Source organism: Felis catus, chromosome D4 (assembly GCF_018350175.1).
Source record: "Felis catus isolate Fca126 chromosome D4, F.catus_Fca126_mat1.0, whole genome shotgun sequence".
Taxonomy (NCBI): domain Eukaryota; kingdom Metazoa; phylum Chordata; class Mammalia; order Carnivora; family Felidae; genus Felis; species Felis catus.
In genome coordinates this window covers 82,915,507-82,931,069 of record NC_058380.1, presented here as the reverse complement: position 1 = coordinate 82,931,069, position 15,563 = coordinate 82,915,507, and the positions used below count along the sequence as shown (strand labels likewise).

The window sequence follows — 15,563 nt, the reverse complement described above, 5'->3', positions numbered from 1 at the left end:
AAAGACTATTCCTCCCAGAAGAGCACCTGAATGATGTCGAATGGTAAAGTGGTTCGATCATCCCTTGGCTGCTCCGTGTTGATTCAGCTGCTCCCTTGCTTTGACTGTGGTTAGTTTATCCTCTGAGTGTCGGTACCTCCTCTTTAAATGGGACAACAACACGTACAGGGTGGTTGAAGGTTAACTGAGATAATGCACGCAAAGTGCTTAGCATCACGCCTGGCACACAGAAACCGTCACTAGTGGAAGTGTGCAGTAACGATGTTATTAGAGAACCAGAGCATGGTTTGTTCAGATGGCTGCAAGTAGTTCTGTCCAGCTGGATGTTCGGGTACAAGACTGCAGGAGATCAGGGTGAGTGGCAAAAATATTGGTTGGCAGGTGGGCAGGATTCCAGATCATTGAGGTATACGAATGTAAGGCAATTAGTAGTGGGATATCATGGCAGAACCAGGACATTTCCATGGTAATATGTTAAGCTAGATCATGAAGTGTTCTGGGAAAACTTGGGTCCATATTGGAAAATTGGCTCCGAATATGGTATTCTCAGCATCATTACGTGTACTGAATTAGCAGTGAGTGTTAATAGGACAGAAATAGGATTTTCGGTTCCTTTAGCCAAGTAGTTAAAAATATTGAGCATCTTGAAGAGTAATGGAGGAAATAAGCAGTCTCAAGGTAGTCCCAGAGACTCTCTGGAAAGTGTTATAGGCTTAGTTGTTTATAGGCTTAATGAAAATATTAAGAGTCTCTTGGCCATTTGCATTTAGAAGAGACACTTTTAAATTTTTTTTGTTTTGTTTTGTTTTTTTTTTTTTTTGATTTGCAGAGAAATAGAAAATGCTTCCATCTGCATTGGCTTCACTGGCCCTTAAAATAACTTATGTATATTTGTTGGTATGTTATATAACTTGTCACAACATTAGTCACCACTTCTTCCATAAGGCAACATGTAAGTGATCATGGATAAGCATGACTATAACTTATAATTATAGTCCAATTTGTTCTTAGTGTTTTTAGTCAGCTCTTTGCTTTTTTTTTTTTTTTTTTTTAAAGAAACTGTCATAATCTTTGGCTCCATGTAATAAGAACTCTGGCAGCTATTTGAACTGAGTGAAAAACTTAGGTAGTTTTATTATTACTCATTAGAATGAGGCAGTAACCATGGATAGCAAGAGAAGAGGAGTAAGCTTCAGTGCTTCTACAAATGCTGCTTTTCTTTGAAATCATTTTATTGCAAAAGCGCTGTGGAAATGATGGATTCTTGAAGTATACCTTAGGATTATTTTATGTTGTATGTACTAAATTATTTGGAAGAAGAGTTCCATTTAACTAGATCAATGGTTCATTCTTAGAGTGAGATCAGTAGTCCAGCAGCGTCGCTGTTACCTGTTAGAAACAAATACTTGGGTACTTGTTAGAAATGCTTATGCTTGGGTCCTACCCTGCCCCCCCCCCCCCAGCCCCCAAACTCTGGAGGGGGCTGGAAATCTCTCTTTTCACATTTTGACAATCATGGAAGTGTATAATCACTTCCATCATTTATTGAAATCTTTCAGACCCCAGGAAGGCTAGTCTGTACTTCCTTTATTCCTTCTACTTAATGTTTGATTCTGATTATGTGCCAGGCACTGTTTAGGTACCTGGGAAACACTAGTGGGTATGATCAATGAAATCCTTGCTCTCCTGCAGTTTACATTCAAAGGAGGGAAACTGACAATGATCCAGATTGTGACAGGTATGCTGTGGAAAATTAAAATTAGATGGTAGAGAATGTGTTGGGGAAGGCCTTTCTGAGGAGGTCAAGTAGAAGCTGAGTTTTGAATGGCAGGAAGGGTCACCCGTATGAAGATCGATGCAAAGACTGTAGATAGGAATGAGTTCGGTGTGTTTGAGGAGCTGGAAGAAGGCCAGTGTGGCTGGAGTGCAGTGAGCACAGGGGAAATGTATGAAATGAAGTTGGAGAGATAGAGGCCAGATCATGTAGACCCTTGTAAGGACTTTTTTTCCCCTCCTCAGTTTTAAACATTTTTTTTCTATTAGAGTGAGTTTGTGTGTGTGCACACATGTGCACGTAAGTGGGGAAGGAGGAGGGGGAGAGAATCTTAAGCAGACTCCATGTGCAATGCAACACATAGCTTAATCCCAGGACCCTTGGGATCATGAGCTGAGCTGGAATCAGGAATTGGACACTCAAAAGACTGAGTCACCAGTTTTGTTTGATTTTTTTTTTAATTTTAACTTGTTTTATTTTTAATTTTTTTTTTAAATTTACATCCGAATTAGTTAGCATATAGTGCAACATATGCTAGATGATTTCAAGGGTAGATTCCTTAGTACCCCTTACCCATTTAGCCCATGCCCCCTCCCCCAACCCCTCCCCATAACCCTCAGTTCTCCATATTTATGAGTCTCTTCTGTTTTGTCCCCCTCCCTGTTTTTATATTATTTTTGTTTCCCTTCCTTATGTTCATCTGTTTTGTCTCTTAAAATCCTCGTATGAGTGAAGTCATATGATTTTTGTCTTTCTCTAATTTTGCTTAGTAGAATACCCTCCAGTTCCATCCACGTAGTTGCAAATGGCAAGATTTCATTCTTTTTGATTGCCGAGTAATATTCCATTGTATATATATACCACATCTTCTTTACCCATTCATCCATCGATGGACATTTGGGCTCTTTCCATCCTTTGGCTATTGACGATAGTGCTGCTATAAACATGGGGGTGCATGTGTATCTTTGAAACAGCACACCTGTATCCCGTGGAGAAATGCCTAGTAGTGCAATTGCTGGGTTGTAGGTTTGTTTTGTTTTGTTTTGTTTTTAATTAGGATAAAATACATATAAAATTGACCATCTTAACCATTTCTGTAGTGTACAGTTCAGTAGTTTGAAATATGTGCATCTTGTTGTGCAAACATCCCCATCATCCATCTCCAGAACTAAGACTTGACTTTGACTTTGTGTGATATGGAACACTTTGGGGAGGTTTTGAGCAGAGGCCCAACATAAACTGACCTTTACAGTAAATGGATTACTGGCCACTAAGGTGAAATCTGACTGAAGGGAGGGCAAGAGAGGAAGCAAGGTCAGTCAGGAGAGTATTATAGTCATCGAGGTGAGATGATGGTGACATGGCAAGGATAGTAGGGTTGGGATGCTGAGAAGCATTCAGATTCTGGATATATTTTGAAGATCAAACCAACGGTATTGGCTGCTTATGACATGTAAATGATTGTGGTATATTGAACAGAGGAGTCAAACATGATAGCAAGTTTTTTTTGGTCTGAATAATTGGTGGATTTCAGGTGATGTGGATTTAAGGAAGAAAAGCACCATTTGTTAAATTAGAAATGCTTCTAATGTCTATCCAAGTGGGGATGTTGAGTAGGCAGTTGAATAAGGGAGTCTGGAGTTGGGGAAGGTTGGAGACATGATTTTGGGGCTTGTCAGTATTTGCATGGTAATTAAAGCCATGAGGCTGAATGAGATCATCTTAAGTAATGAGTGGAGACCAGGAGAGGTCCAGGACTAAATTCGAGGGTAGGAGAGCTTACATGCAAGGGGATTAGTAATGGAGCAGCCAGTAAGGTAGGCAGAGAACCAATAGAGAGAGTGATATCTTGGAAGGCAAGAGAAGAAAGTGTTTCAAGTAGGGAAAAATCGATCACCTGTGTCAAATGCTGCTGAGAGATTAAGACAAACCCTGAGAATTGGTCATTTTAGGACATTTTAGCAATGTGGAGGTCATTGGTAATCGTGGCAAGTTGTTGCAGTGTTGTGGGTTCAGAAGCCTGGTTGAAGTGGATTAGAGAAAGGGAGGGGAAGCAGCAGAGACAGTATAGACAACGTTAGGACACTCTTCACTTAGTAGGTCTGTACAAAATGCCTCAAGCTAGTGGCACAGGTTAGTGTATCAGAGCTCCAGTGTTTAAAACTTTGGTATGTAACACCTTTCTATGCGCATTATTTGTTATTTTAATTTTCCAAATGAAATTTTGAGATGAAATAAAGCCAGTTGCAAAATAGGCTTAAGAAAGCTTTGTTTAGGTCTTAGAAGGAATCTTCCTGATGTTCTTTAGATGACCTAAGAACATTCCTTTTCTTTCATCAAACACTCCACTTAGAGATCCTTTGAATGAAAGGCATGTTTCCATATGACATTTTCCACAAATATTTGGTGGCCATAGGATGCTGACCTGGTGGAGCTTTTTGTACCCTCCTGCAGGGAAAACACAAAAAATTTTAAGGCTCTTTTAAAAATTTTTTTTTAATGTTTATTTTTGAGAGAGAGAGAGAGCATGAACAGGGGAGGGGCAGAGAGAGAGGGAGACACAGAATCTGAAGCAGGCTCCAGGCTCTGAGCTGTCAGCAGAGAGTCTGACACAGGGCTCGAACTCCTTGACCACAAGATCATGACCTGAGCCAAAGTGGGAAGCTTAACTGACTGAACCACCCAGGCACCCCTTCAGGCTCTTTTAAAACTTCAGTTTACTTTGTTTTATTCAGCTTTTCAAATAAAATAGTCTGCTTTACTATCTGCTTTTAAAATTATGTTTGACAATGTGTATTTAAATACCTTGAACTTTAGAGCAGCCAACTCTTTTCACTGTAGGTACTTATTTAAAGCAAAATCTTAAAGTTTCTCTTTAGTGAAGGAGTGATGATCTTCACAAGACAACTAAATAGACCCTTGATCGACAAAACAGAGTTCTCTTACTTCTAAGAAGAGGGAGTATTAACATATTTTATTGAATCTAAGATGCCATTATTTGTAAAATGCACTGTTACATGTATTACTAAGAAAGAAAAAAAAATGCTGCCATTTAGCATTGTAAGATGCAATAGATTGTAAGAGGTGTGGAAATGTGGGGAAAAAAAGTTCATCTTAGAATCAGTGGAGCATGGAATTTGTGCACCAGGAGGGTGAATTCTGACCACTGGCAGGTCACGTAGAATCTTTTTGCCTCAGGTTCCTCACCTGTATGTTGACAATAGTAATAACTGATCCACCTGCCCTCATAGAATTATAGTGAGGTTGAAATGAGATGAATGAGAGTTATTTTGAAATGTGGAGTATACTGAGCAAATTCCAAGTATTTATTTGATTGAAATTAACCCTTAGAACTGACCAGGTGACTCAGTTTCTTCTCTGAGCCTTGTCAGGTTTAGAATACAATTCAGTTACAGACATTTAAAAGTATAACATTTTTGGGGCACCTGGGTGGCTCAGTTGGTTAAGTGTCCGGCTTCGGCTCAGGTCATGATCTCACGGTTTGTGAGTTCGAGCCCCACATCGGGCTCTGTGCTGACAGCTCGGAGCCTGGAGCCTGCTTCGGATTCTGTGTCTCCCTCTCTGTCTGCCCCTCCCCCACTCACGCTCTGTCTGTCTCTCAAAAATAAATAAACATTAAAAATTAAAAGTATAACATTTTCTTCTGAACGCTTTTCAGTCAGTCTGGAATTTAGTCAATCTGAATTACATTTAATCATTTTTTTAAATGTTTATTTTTGAGACAGCGAGTGAGAACAGGCTCCAGGCTCTGCTGTCAGCACAGAGCCTGATGTGGGACTCTAACTCAGACCTCACGGACCTGGAGATCATGACCTGAGTTTAAGTCGGATGTTCCACCTACTGAGCCACCCAGGCGCCCCTTAAATGTTTGTTTATTTTGACAGAGGGAGGGGGTCGGGGGAGGGAGAGAGAAGAGTGCGAGTGGGGGAGGGGCAGGGAGAGAGAATCCCAAGCAGCTCGGAGGCTTTATCTCTTGAACTGTGAGAGAACATGACCTGAGCCAAAATCAAGAGTGGACACTTAACTGAGCAACCCAAGTGTCCCAATCTGGAAATACCTTTTTACTGTAGTTTCAGAATCAAAGAGAAAATTCAAAGATAATATAACCCAATGTTCTCGTCACTCAGAATTAACAACTGTTAATATCCTGTTAGTGCTGTGATCTTTTTCAAACTTATTATGAAATATTTATGACATAAAGAGGTAAAAGGATATAATAATGAACACTCATATGCTTCCCATTGCCGATACTGGAGAAGCCCCCTTTGTGGGAATGTTAAGAAAATTTTTTTTTTCTAGTGTTTGTTTATTTTTGAGAGAGAGAGAGAGCACGAGCAGGGGAGGGGTAGAGAGAGGGGGAGATACAGAATCCGAAGCAGGCTCCAGGCTCCTGAGCTATCAGCACAGAGCCCGACGTGGGTCTCAAGCCCACGAACCTTGAGATCATGACCTGAGCCGAAGTCGGATGCTTAACCGACTGAGCCACACAGGTGCCCCAGGAATGGTATCTTTTATTTAGATTAGCATCTTGTCTTCGTAATAGCCTAGTGGTGTAGGGTACTGTTTCTCTTGTTTCAGTCTTTAAGTGAAAATAAGCAAGCTGACTTCATCATATGTATTGTATCCTGGAATACGTGGGAAAGCTACTTGGTGCTAGTGTTGCCTGGGTTTGAGTTTCCTCAGAATTCTACCTGTGGCTTTGGAGATACAGCTGTGTAAATTCAAAATACGACACCTATGGAATCATAGTAACGGCTAGCCTGTTATTTGCCTGGCATTGAACCTGGACAGTTTTTGTGTGTTTTAAGTTTCACAATAATTCTTCTGGTTAGGTATTTTCATTTTAGAAATGAGGAAGGGCATGGCTCAGAGAAGTTGAGGACCTTGGCTAAAGCTATTAAGTTGTGGAGCTAATGATTTTGATGAAGGTCTGCTTTATACCATAGCCCACGTGTTCTGTACCACGCTGCCTCAATCCTTGTCAGTAATCACGATCTGTTTCTTTTGTAGGCAGAACCCAGAGACCACGTTTGAAGTGTATGTTGAAGTGGCCTATCCTAGGACAGGTGGCACTCTTTCAGGTATTTGCACGTTCCATTATGATATGTTTATTGTGTGAGGTGAGCTGTGCATGTGGGGTATGCAGATATTTCAAACAGTGGTTTATCTTTATGTTTAATTGTTTTTCCTTTTATATGTGCCCGCATCATCCCAAGGAATGGAGAATAAGCACAGTGAACAATTTAGAGTCACTGCTATAAGAGGCTTGAAACATGGCTCTTTTCATTGTAACCATTGGGTTTCGGTTTGTATCTTTCACAGATGCCTGGAAGTCAGCTGTTTAATATGAACTATTGTCACCTTGCTAATGAGGAAGGCTAAGAATTAGGTTACAAAATAATATAAAGGGCAATCGCGGCCACTAAACTGGAAGATGTTTGAAATGGATTTAATGTAGTATAAGTTTTATGTCTGCAGGTAAAAGAAGGTTGGAAATTAGTTGAAGGAAGTACCTCCTCTGGCTTTAGTTTTTGGAATAATTTGGACATGTATTCCTGGACAAACAGGGTCCTGATAAAGTAAGAGTATCTTGCAAAGGCTGAGTATATTATTTCTCAACCTAAAATCTTTCTTGGTTAATGAGAAAAAAATAACCCTCTAACCTAGTGCTCTTTTTCTTGGTGAGTAAGAGAGTGATGCATTTGCCAGAGGTAGTCAGGGAGCAACTCTTGGTCCACACACACAGACGATTGTGTTATATTACTTGGTGTTTTAAGGGGAGTGAATTTACTTGGATTAGAAACTTGGAATAATCAGGATTCCAGTGATAGTTATGCTCTTAATTGGCTATGCAAGATTTTCAGTTTCATTATGTTAGACTGTAACACTCCTAACATAGCTGCCTTTCGTTCAGTCTCTGTTGTTCTGTTGTCCTATGTGCTTGACGTACATAGTCCATCCTTACAATAGCCCTCTAAAGGGAGCTGGGTGGCATCTTCATTATACCTACGAGAAAACGGAATCTCTGGTCAAATAACTTCCCAAGATCACATAGCTACTATGTGGGATAACCAAGATTTTTGGTTCAAGTCTTCTTTACTCTGCTAAGTTGAGGGCAGTGACCATGTTGGGCACGTCTCTTCATGTCTGTCACCTGCAGGGCTTTGCAGAAGGTCACTAATATAAAAATGCATGAATTTCTCTTAATATCAAAAGTGAGATAACTGTGTGCTTCACTTTCTGGATTATGGAATGAAGGCTGTGAAACATGTTACAAATTTGTGGTCATTCCAGAAGTAGAATGTTAATATCCATGTCAAGTTATGCCTCTTATTCTGCATCTGCTATTAGGTATGCCCCTGCAGCAGCTTCTCAGTAGGCTGACTTCACAGAGTGACCATTTGATGATGGCTATGATTTGACAGATTTAAGGACAAACCTTTTCTTATTTCTACAGTTGCTAATATTTCCTCTTGCAATGTTCTAGGATTTCTTCCCCCCCACCCCTGAAGTTAAGATGAAATTTTTTTCGAATATGAACAAAATGCGAAACGTACCAATATGATGGAAAAATAGGCAAAATGCAAAGTCTTTATCATAATTCTCTTACCCAGTCACCTAGTTCCTCTTCCCATAGACAATGTCTTTCTTGTTTAACCCTTTATTGTATTTTGAGAACTTATTATGAAAATATTAAAAAAAAATGAAAGTTATAAGAATGGTCAAGTGCGTATGCCCTTTCCTTGAATTCATCAGTTGTTACCATTTTGTCATATTTGCTTTAACACGCTGTGTGTGTATACATATTATTTTTGCTGAGCCATCTGAGAATAAGTTGCAGACATAATGACCCTCTACCCCTAACTACTTCACCATATATCTCCTAAGAATTTTCTTACATAACTCTAGTAAAATTACTGAAATCAGAGAATTTAATGTTGATATAATGTCAGTTGTCCATATTTAAATGTAATCAGTTGTCCCAGTAGTATCCTTTATAGCATTTTCCTTTCTGATCCAGAATCCGATTCAGGATCATGCAGTCCATTCAGTTTCACATGTATTTAGTTTCTTTCAGTAAAGAATAGTTTTGCAGTCTTTCTTTACCTTTTATGACAGACACATTTTGAAGAAGTTAGGTCTGTTGTTTTGCAGAAAGTCCCTAGATTTGGATCTGATCATCTCATGATTAGATTCAGGTTATGGATTTTTGGCAGGGGTCTCTTTGTGATATTGTGTATCATATCAGCATGCACATGATGTCTATCCCATTATTTGTGGCAAGAAGTACATGAAACTTACAGGTACATTTTAACAAACAATTAGCAAGTCAGTGCCCATGTTACTGCTGTCCAGGCTAAGAAATAGAATGTTGCATGGGTCTAAGGAAATATTGTTCCTGGCAAGAGGAATTCTTCCCTGGCCCTGTGCTTTAGTGGGCCTTGCTTTGGCCATCTTCTGTGGGGCAGAGAGTCTGTGGAGCCCATGGGACATGCCCACTTAGAGCCTGAACCCTTCCATGGTAGACCACACTTAAGTACCTAGGATCTCAGAATTTCTTGCCCACATGGCTCTGAGCCTGTTTCCAGAGCCTGTGTGAGTCCCTTTCCTAGGGTCCGTCCTTCTGAGGGTGGACTAGGCTGCTGGTGTAGACAAGAGATGGCCTAAGTGTGGCTGTTTGTGGAGAGTAGGGTATGGGGTGGAGCTTGGACTTGTGAGTGGAGGTGTGAGGTCCTTGGCAGTGTGGGATGGAGAAGGGGGTGATGAGCAGTGGGCCAGTGGCTGTTTCTCTCTGTACCACCATGTTTCTGCATGGAATGCTAAGGAATCCAAAAATTCTCTGTATGAGTCTGTCTTTCCAGGCAATTGTAAAGGTATGTTTGTCATGATAGGAGGATAGATCAGATTTTATGTAATAGTTTGTAAGCTTGCTTCATATCTTTTAAATATTTACCCATGGGGTATGTGGGCCTCTATTCGTACTCTTGCTGAGGCCCTGTAAATGTTGGAGGTGGGTTTGGTTGGCACCCCAGAGGTACCTCCTTTGCTTTCTCCAGAGGTAACAACTATCCTGACTTTTAGGATAATCATTTCTTTGTTTCTCTTTCTAGTTTTACAACATAAGGATACCTCCTTGAAAAATATAACTTAGTGCCTGTTTCTGAATTTTATAGAAATAGGATGATTTTTTGTGGAGTTTTGCTTTTTTGCTCAAGACTATGTTTGTAGGGTCCTTCATGTTGTGTGTAGCACAACATTCATTTTCGTTACTGTCAATGCACGTTAGGATTATATCCATTTTATCCATTCCACTGTTGAAAACACTTGCTGTTATTTGCCGAAGCAATACTTCTGTGATCTTTCCTTATACATGAATCCTGGCACACTTAAACATATATTTCCTTAGGATGGATACCATACTTAATTACTGGGTCATACTAAACTGTTTTTCAGAATTGACTGTGCTAGTCTATACGTCCTCCAGCAGTGTTTGAGACTCCTTATGGGCCTACAACTTTGTCAGTCCTTCGTACGATTAGATGTGTTGATTTTTGCCAAGCTGATGGTTCTTTAGCAGTATCTCCTTGTTGTTTTTACTTGCAGTTTCCTGATGACTAATGAAACCAAGCACCTTTTGTTTATTGGCCTCTTGAATAGCTTCTTTTTTTTAGGTGCCTGTTCAAGTCTCTTGCTAATTTTTCTTACTGAGTTTTCTGCCTTTTCCTCATTGATTTATAAGGTTATCTTTGTCTTATGGATGCCGATTATCTGGTTGTATGTATTAGGAATGTCCTCTTCCACTGTATGGTTTTTCATTCTCTTTATATTACCTTTGATCAGAACGTCTAGATTTTAATGTAGTAGAGTTGATCAATATTTTCCTACCCTCCAGATATGAAGGTGTTTTCCTCTAAGAAATTTATAGTTTTGCCTTTAAGTCTTTTATTAAGGATTTTAGTTTTCTATTAGGTGACTAGCTGATTTAAAAATTGGGAAACTGGGGGTGTCTGGGTGGCTCAGTCAGTTAAGTGTCTGACTCTTGATTTTGGCTCAGGTCATGATCTCAAGGTTGTGAGATGGAGTCCCACGTAGGGCTCAGGCTCGCGCTGGACGTGGAGCCTGGTTAAGATTCTGTCTCCCTCTCTCTGACTCACCCCCACTCATGAGCGCACGTGTGTGTGTGTGGTCACTGTTTTTCTCAAAAATAACCATAAAAAAAAGATTCTCTCCCTTCCTCTCATTCTGCTCCCCCCTGCTTCAAAAAAAGAAAAAAAAATTGGGAAACTAAATAGGGACACGTGGCTGGTTCAGTCAGTAGAGCATGCAGCTCTTGTTCTCAGAGTTGTGAGTTCAAGCCCCACACTGGGCATGGAGCCTACTTAAAATTTTTTTTTTAAATGTTTTTGTTTATTTTTGAGACAGAGACAGTGCATGAGCAGGGGAGGGGCAGAGAGAGAGGGAGACACAGAATCTGAAGCAGGCCCCACGCTCTGAGCTGTCAGCACAGAGCCCGACGCGGGGCTCAAACCCACAGACTGTGAGATCATGACCTGAGCTGAAGTCGGATGCCCAACTGACTGAGCCACCCAGGCACCCCGAGCCTACTTTAAAAAAAAATTGGGAAACTAAATAAGGATGAATTACTGGGATCTGCTACTCCTTTACTTAAAACATCTTAAGGAAATGATCAGGTACTTACTTCTAGGAGTGCCTTGGTTGGGTAGAGTGTGTAACTCTTGATCTTGGGGTTGTAAGTTTGAGCCCCATGCTGGGTGTAGAGATTATTCAAAAATAAAATCATAGAAAAAAAATGATCAGGTACTTCAAAATCATACCTAAAAAAAAAAAAAAATCCCCCACAAAAATGACAGTTGTGAGAAAGGCCAGTAAGAAAAATTACTAAACTTTAAAAACAGTTCTTTTCCCCTCGATTACATGTCTGCATTACAAAAGACATGTATCGTAAGCTTTCTGTGTGCTGTCCTCTGAAGAGCATCCCATGACATCCATGGAAGGGACATGTTATCTGTCAGTTTCACTTAGTGCATCAAGACCCATGACACTGAATGGGACACCTTGGAAACATTGTGCCAGTAAGGTTTGGGAACACAAACCGAACTCACGGTGCCGCTCGCTTTCTTTGGGAGTTTGTAAGACTTCTTAGTTGCTATTACCAGGAACTAAGCTGTCACTTAGTATTTGATTTAAGGTACCCTTTGTCTATTTCTACAATCTTCTTGTTTTTAATAAAACTTACTATGTTTGCCTTTTTCTGATGTTATTGAGTGTATTATTGTCTGCCACTTTAAATGATTACAAGGAATCTCCCTTAAGATTAGTCTTTGTTCCTTGGATCTGCATCTCTGATCTCTGCCAAAGTATCTGAGCAAACTTAGGTATAAACCTTATGCTCTACAGTACTGGTGTCTGGGCATAATCTTCTCTTTGAAGTTTGTTTGCATCCCCCAGAGGGATTAATTCCCTGCTGTGAGAAGGTGGGTTAGAAAGCACTGAAACTACTTTACGGGCCTTTAATTGGAGGATTTAGTATACATTTTGTTCTATAAACTTCTGTGGGAGTTTCATTCTTACAATTTTTCTTATACTGTGGTATGTTATATCCTCATTGTAAATAAAAAAAACCTAAAAATTTTCTCAGGTTATTTGAGTACATATTGACTGATTATCCTAGCTTGTGTGGTTGCTTTTTTTTTTTTTTTTTCTCTTTAAATTTTTAGTAGTTTTCTGATTGGGTTTTGAATATATGTACAATTTAGACATTTTTGAAAAATTAGAGAAAAATCCTCACTCAGTGGGTGAACACTGTTAATGTTTTGGTATACTTATTTCCTTGTAGTCTTCTTTTGTGGGTGGGTGTGTATAAATAACACCTATAAACTTTTTCCCCGAACTCCTGCTGTATGTGTGTTTTCCTTGCCATCTCCCCCAAATCATTAAGCTTTTTCTGAAATTATTTGTATAGTTTTGTGAAAATCCTTTCAGTTGCTGTGAATTATTATATCATGTTAATGAGCAATATTAACTTATAATTGGATCTTTAGACTGTTTCCAGAGTTCTCTTGTTGTCAATAATGCCGGCGGACATCTCTGTACAGTGCTCGCTACTTAGGTGTGTGATTTTAAAAAGAAGCTGGAACCTTCGAGTAGAGATTTGATTTACTTTGCTCTTCATTTTTATGCTTCTTTGGCTGTGTCCCATTTTGTGTACTCCCAATTTATGCATTTGCTCAAGAGCCCATCTTTACCCAGGGATCCCGGAAAACGAACAGAGCCATCTCGAGCCGTGAAAGCTGCCGAGGCTGAGTTCAGCCTGTCTGACAGAAGGTCTCGGAAGAGGGTGCTCTTGCAAGAGGGATGAGCCGGCCGGTCCCATGATCAGATGGTTCTGGCCATGCCGAAACTCTGGAATGCATTCCAGACACAAGTGTCTCCTTACAGCTGGCATCCCTGGGCCACTGCGTGGGCAGCCGCTTGGCCCCGGAGACCGGAGACCGGCAGCAGCATCAGGTTCTCCAAGGCTGTTCGTGCCCCCACCGGCTTCCTGCAGTGTCGGCTCCCTGCCCAGTGTCCTAAGGCAGTAGCCCAGGGGCCGGTTGGTAAAGAGAAGTGGACGGCCCAGTTGAGACACTTGTGGGAACTCGGAAGGAGGTTAGCTGAGGTTTGCAGCTCTAATCCGTTAACGTTAAACCAACAAAAACCCTGGCTTTACAATGTCCCTTGAATATCTGTTCCCATTTCTGGATCAGCAGTATCCTGAAGAAAACTGAGTCTCATCCAACTGAAGGGATTGAATGAGCCTGATTTGTTATATTCTGAATTTGAGCTCTCACTTTGCAGGACTCTAATTCTACGAACTTCGCCTAGATCTGTGACCCCAGTGGACACTCAACTTTGTTAGATGTTTTAAAAAAAATTTTTTTTTCAACGTTTATTTATTTTTTTGGGGACAGAGAGAGACAGAGCATGAACGGGGGAGGGGCAGAGAGAGAGGGAGACACAGAATCTGAAACAGGCTCCAGGCTCTGAGCCATCAGCCCAGAGCCTGACGCGGGGCTCGAACTCACGGACCGCGAGATCGTGACCTGGCTGAAGTCGGACGCTTAACCGACTGCGCCACCCAGGCGCCCCATCAACTTTGTTAGATGTTTTTAAAAAATTGATTTAGAAAAATAACAATTTACGCTGTCTCTTTAGAAGTGGAGCGGAGGGAAAAAAAGAAAAGCCCTTTGAGAGTTGTTTTACTTCAGATTAAAATACTATTAGAGGTACTAGCTAAATTTATTATCTTCTTTTCAGCAATAAGGTAATCATAGCAAGCTTTTGAAGAGTGGTGATAAAGTAAGCTGACTTTTACTGACTTTTCATAGTATTGACTTTTCATAGTCAAAAGTTGACTTTTCATAGTATTACTTTGTTACACCTTAACCCTATAAGATGGCTCTTATTTTTGAGGAAACTGAGGCTCAGAAAGGTTAATTTGCTTGCCTGGATTGGACAACCACCAAGTTGTAAAATCAGGATTTTAACTTCATTCTTGTAGCATCGTCCCAAAAAGTACCGGCTAAGAATACCTGCATATGCAGTAATTAGAAACATCAGATATTGGGAGGGAAGAAAAATCAGGCTTGTACAGAAAATCAGGGGAAGGGCAGTTTTCATTCATGAGCTGTACAAGGATTTCTTTCTTTTTGTTGTTGTTTTTAAAAGAGTCAGCATGATTACTTTAGCTTTTCTTTCTTGTTCTTCTCTTGAATTTTCCAGTGAAAGTGAGTCCATTTTTATGGAGTATTAAGGTATGAACCATGATTGGCAGTAATGGAGGGACAGATTACCACTCACTCAAAAGATATGGATTCCCTAAAAGTCTTTGTAATTTTTCCTGACTCCTAAGTACTTGACATGCCTGTTGGAAAACCTCTTACTTGGGCTAGAGATGTGGAACCTCATCTCACTGTACTTTTTTTTTTTTTAGTTTTTTAATGGTTTTTTTAATTTATGTTTGAGAGGCAGAGAGAGACAGAACACGAGCAGGGGAGGAGTAGAGAGAGAGGGAGACACAGAATCTGAAGCAGGCTCCAGGCTCTGAGCTGTCAGCACAGAGCCCGATGCGGGGCTTGAGCTCACGAACCGTGAGATCATGAACTGAGCTGAAGTTGGATGCTTAACCAAATGAGTCACCCAGGCACCCCTCAGTGTACTTTTGAAGCTGATTTTCAAAAGGGGTACCTTTGAGAATCGTAATGTGCCTATGTTTTAGTATTGTTGGAATATTTCTTTAAACTATAGTTGAGCCTAGTTGAGCTCATTGTGTTAAAGTTTTTGCCTACCACCTAATGAAGTAAAAAGTATTAGCTGAATTATATAGGTAAGAAAAGTAGCATTCCATGTGGGCAGAAATTACTTTCTTGTATCTGTATATTCCAGCAGATAGAACAGTACCTGGCATATAGTAGGCCCTCAATAAGTATTGGGTAATTAAAGCGTAGAAATAAGAAGTGACTTGTCCAAAGGACAGAGTTGGAATGGGTGTGTGTATGTTTAAGCTTATTTATTTATTATGAGAGAGCTCACGCGTGTGTAAGTGGGGGAGGGATGGGGGGGGGGAGAGAGAATCTCAAGCAGGCTCTGCACCGTGAGCATGGAGTGGGGCTCAAACTCCCAAACCGTGAGATCGTGACCTGAGCCGAAATCGAGTCAGAGGCTCAACTGAACTGAGCCACCCAGATGCCCCCCCAAGAGTTGGGAT

The 15,563-nt window shown here is 40.5% G+C and overlaps 1 protein-coding gene across 8 annotated transcripts in view; it reads left to right on the top strand.

Annotated features, from left to right (window-relative positions):
* Positions 1–15,563, top strand: part of DENND1A (DENN domain containing 1A) — a 510,341-nt gene that overhangs the window by 36,883 nt on the left and 457,895 nt on the right. For all 8 annotated transcript variants that reach the window (XM_045043640.1, XM_045043639.1, XM_045043642.1 and 5 more), the window contains exon 2: positions 6,806–6,876. In XM_045043640.1, coding sequence (XP_044899575.1) covers positions 6,806–6,876 — 71 coding nt within the window. The remainder of the gene's footprint in view (positions 1–6,805; positions 6,877–15,563) is intronic.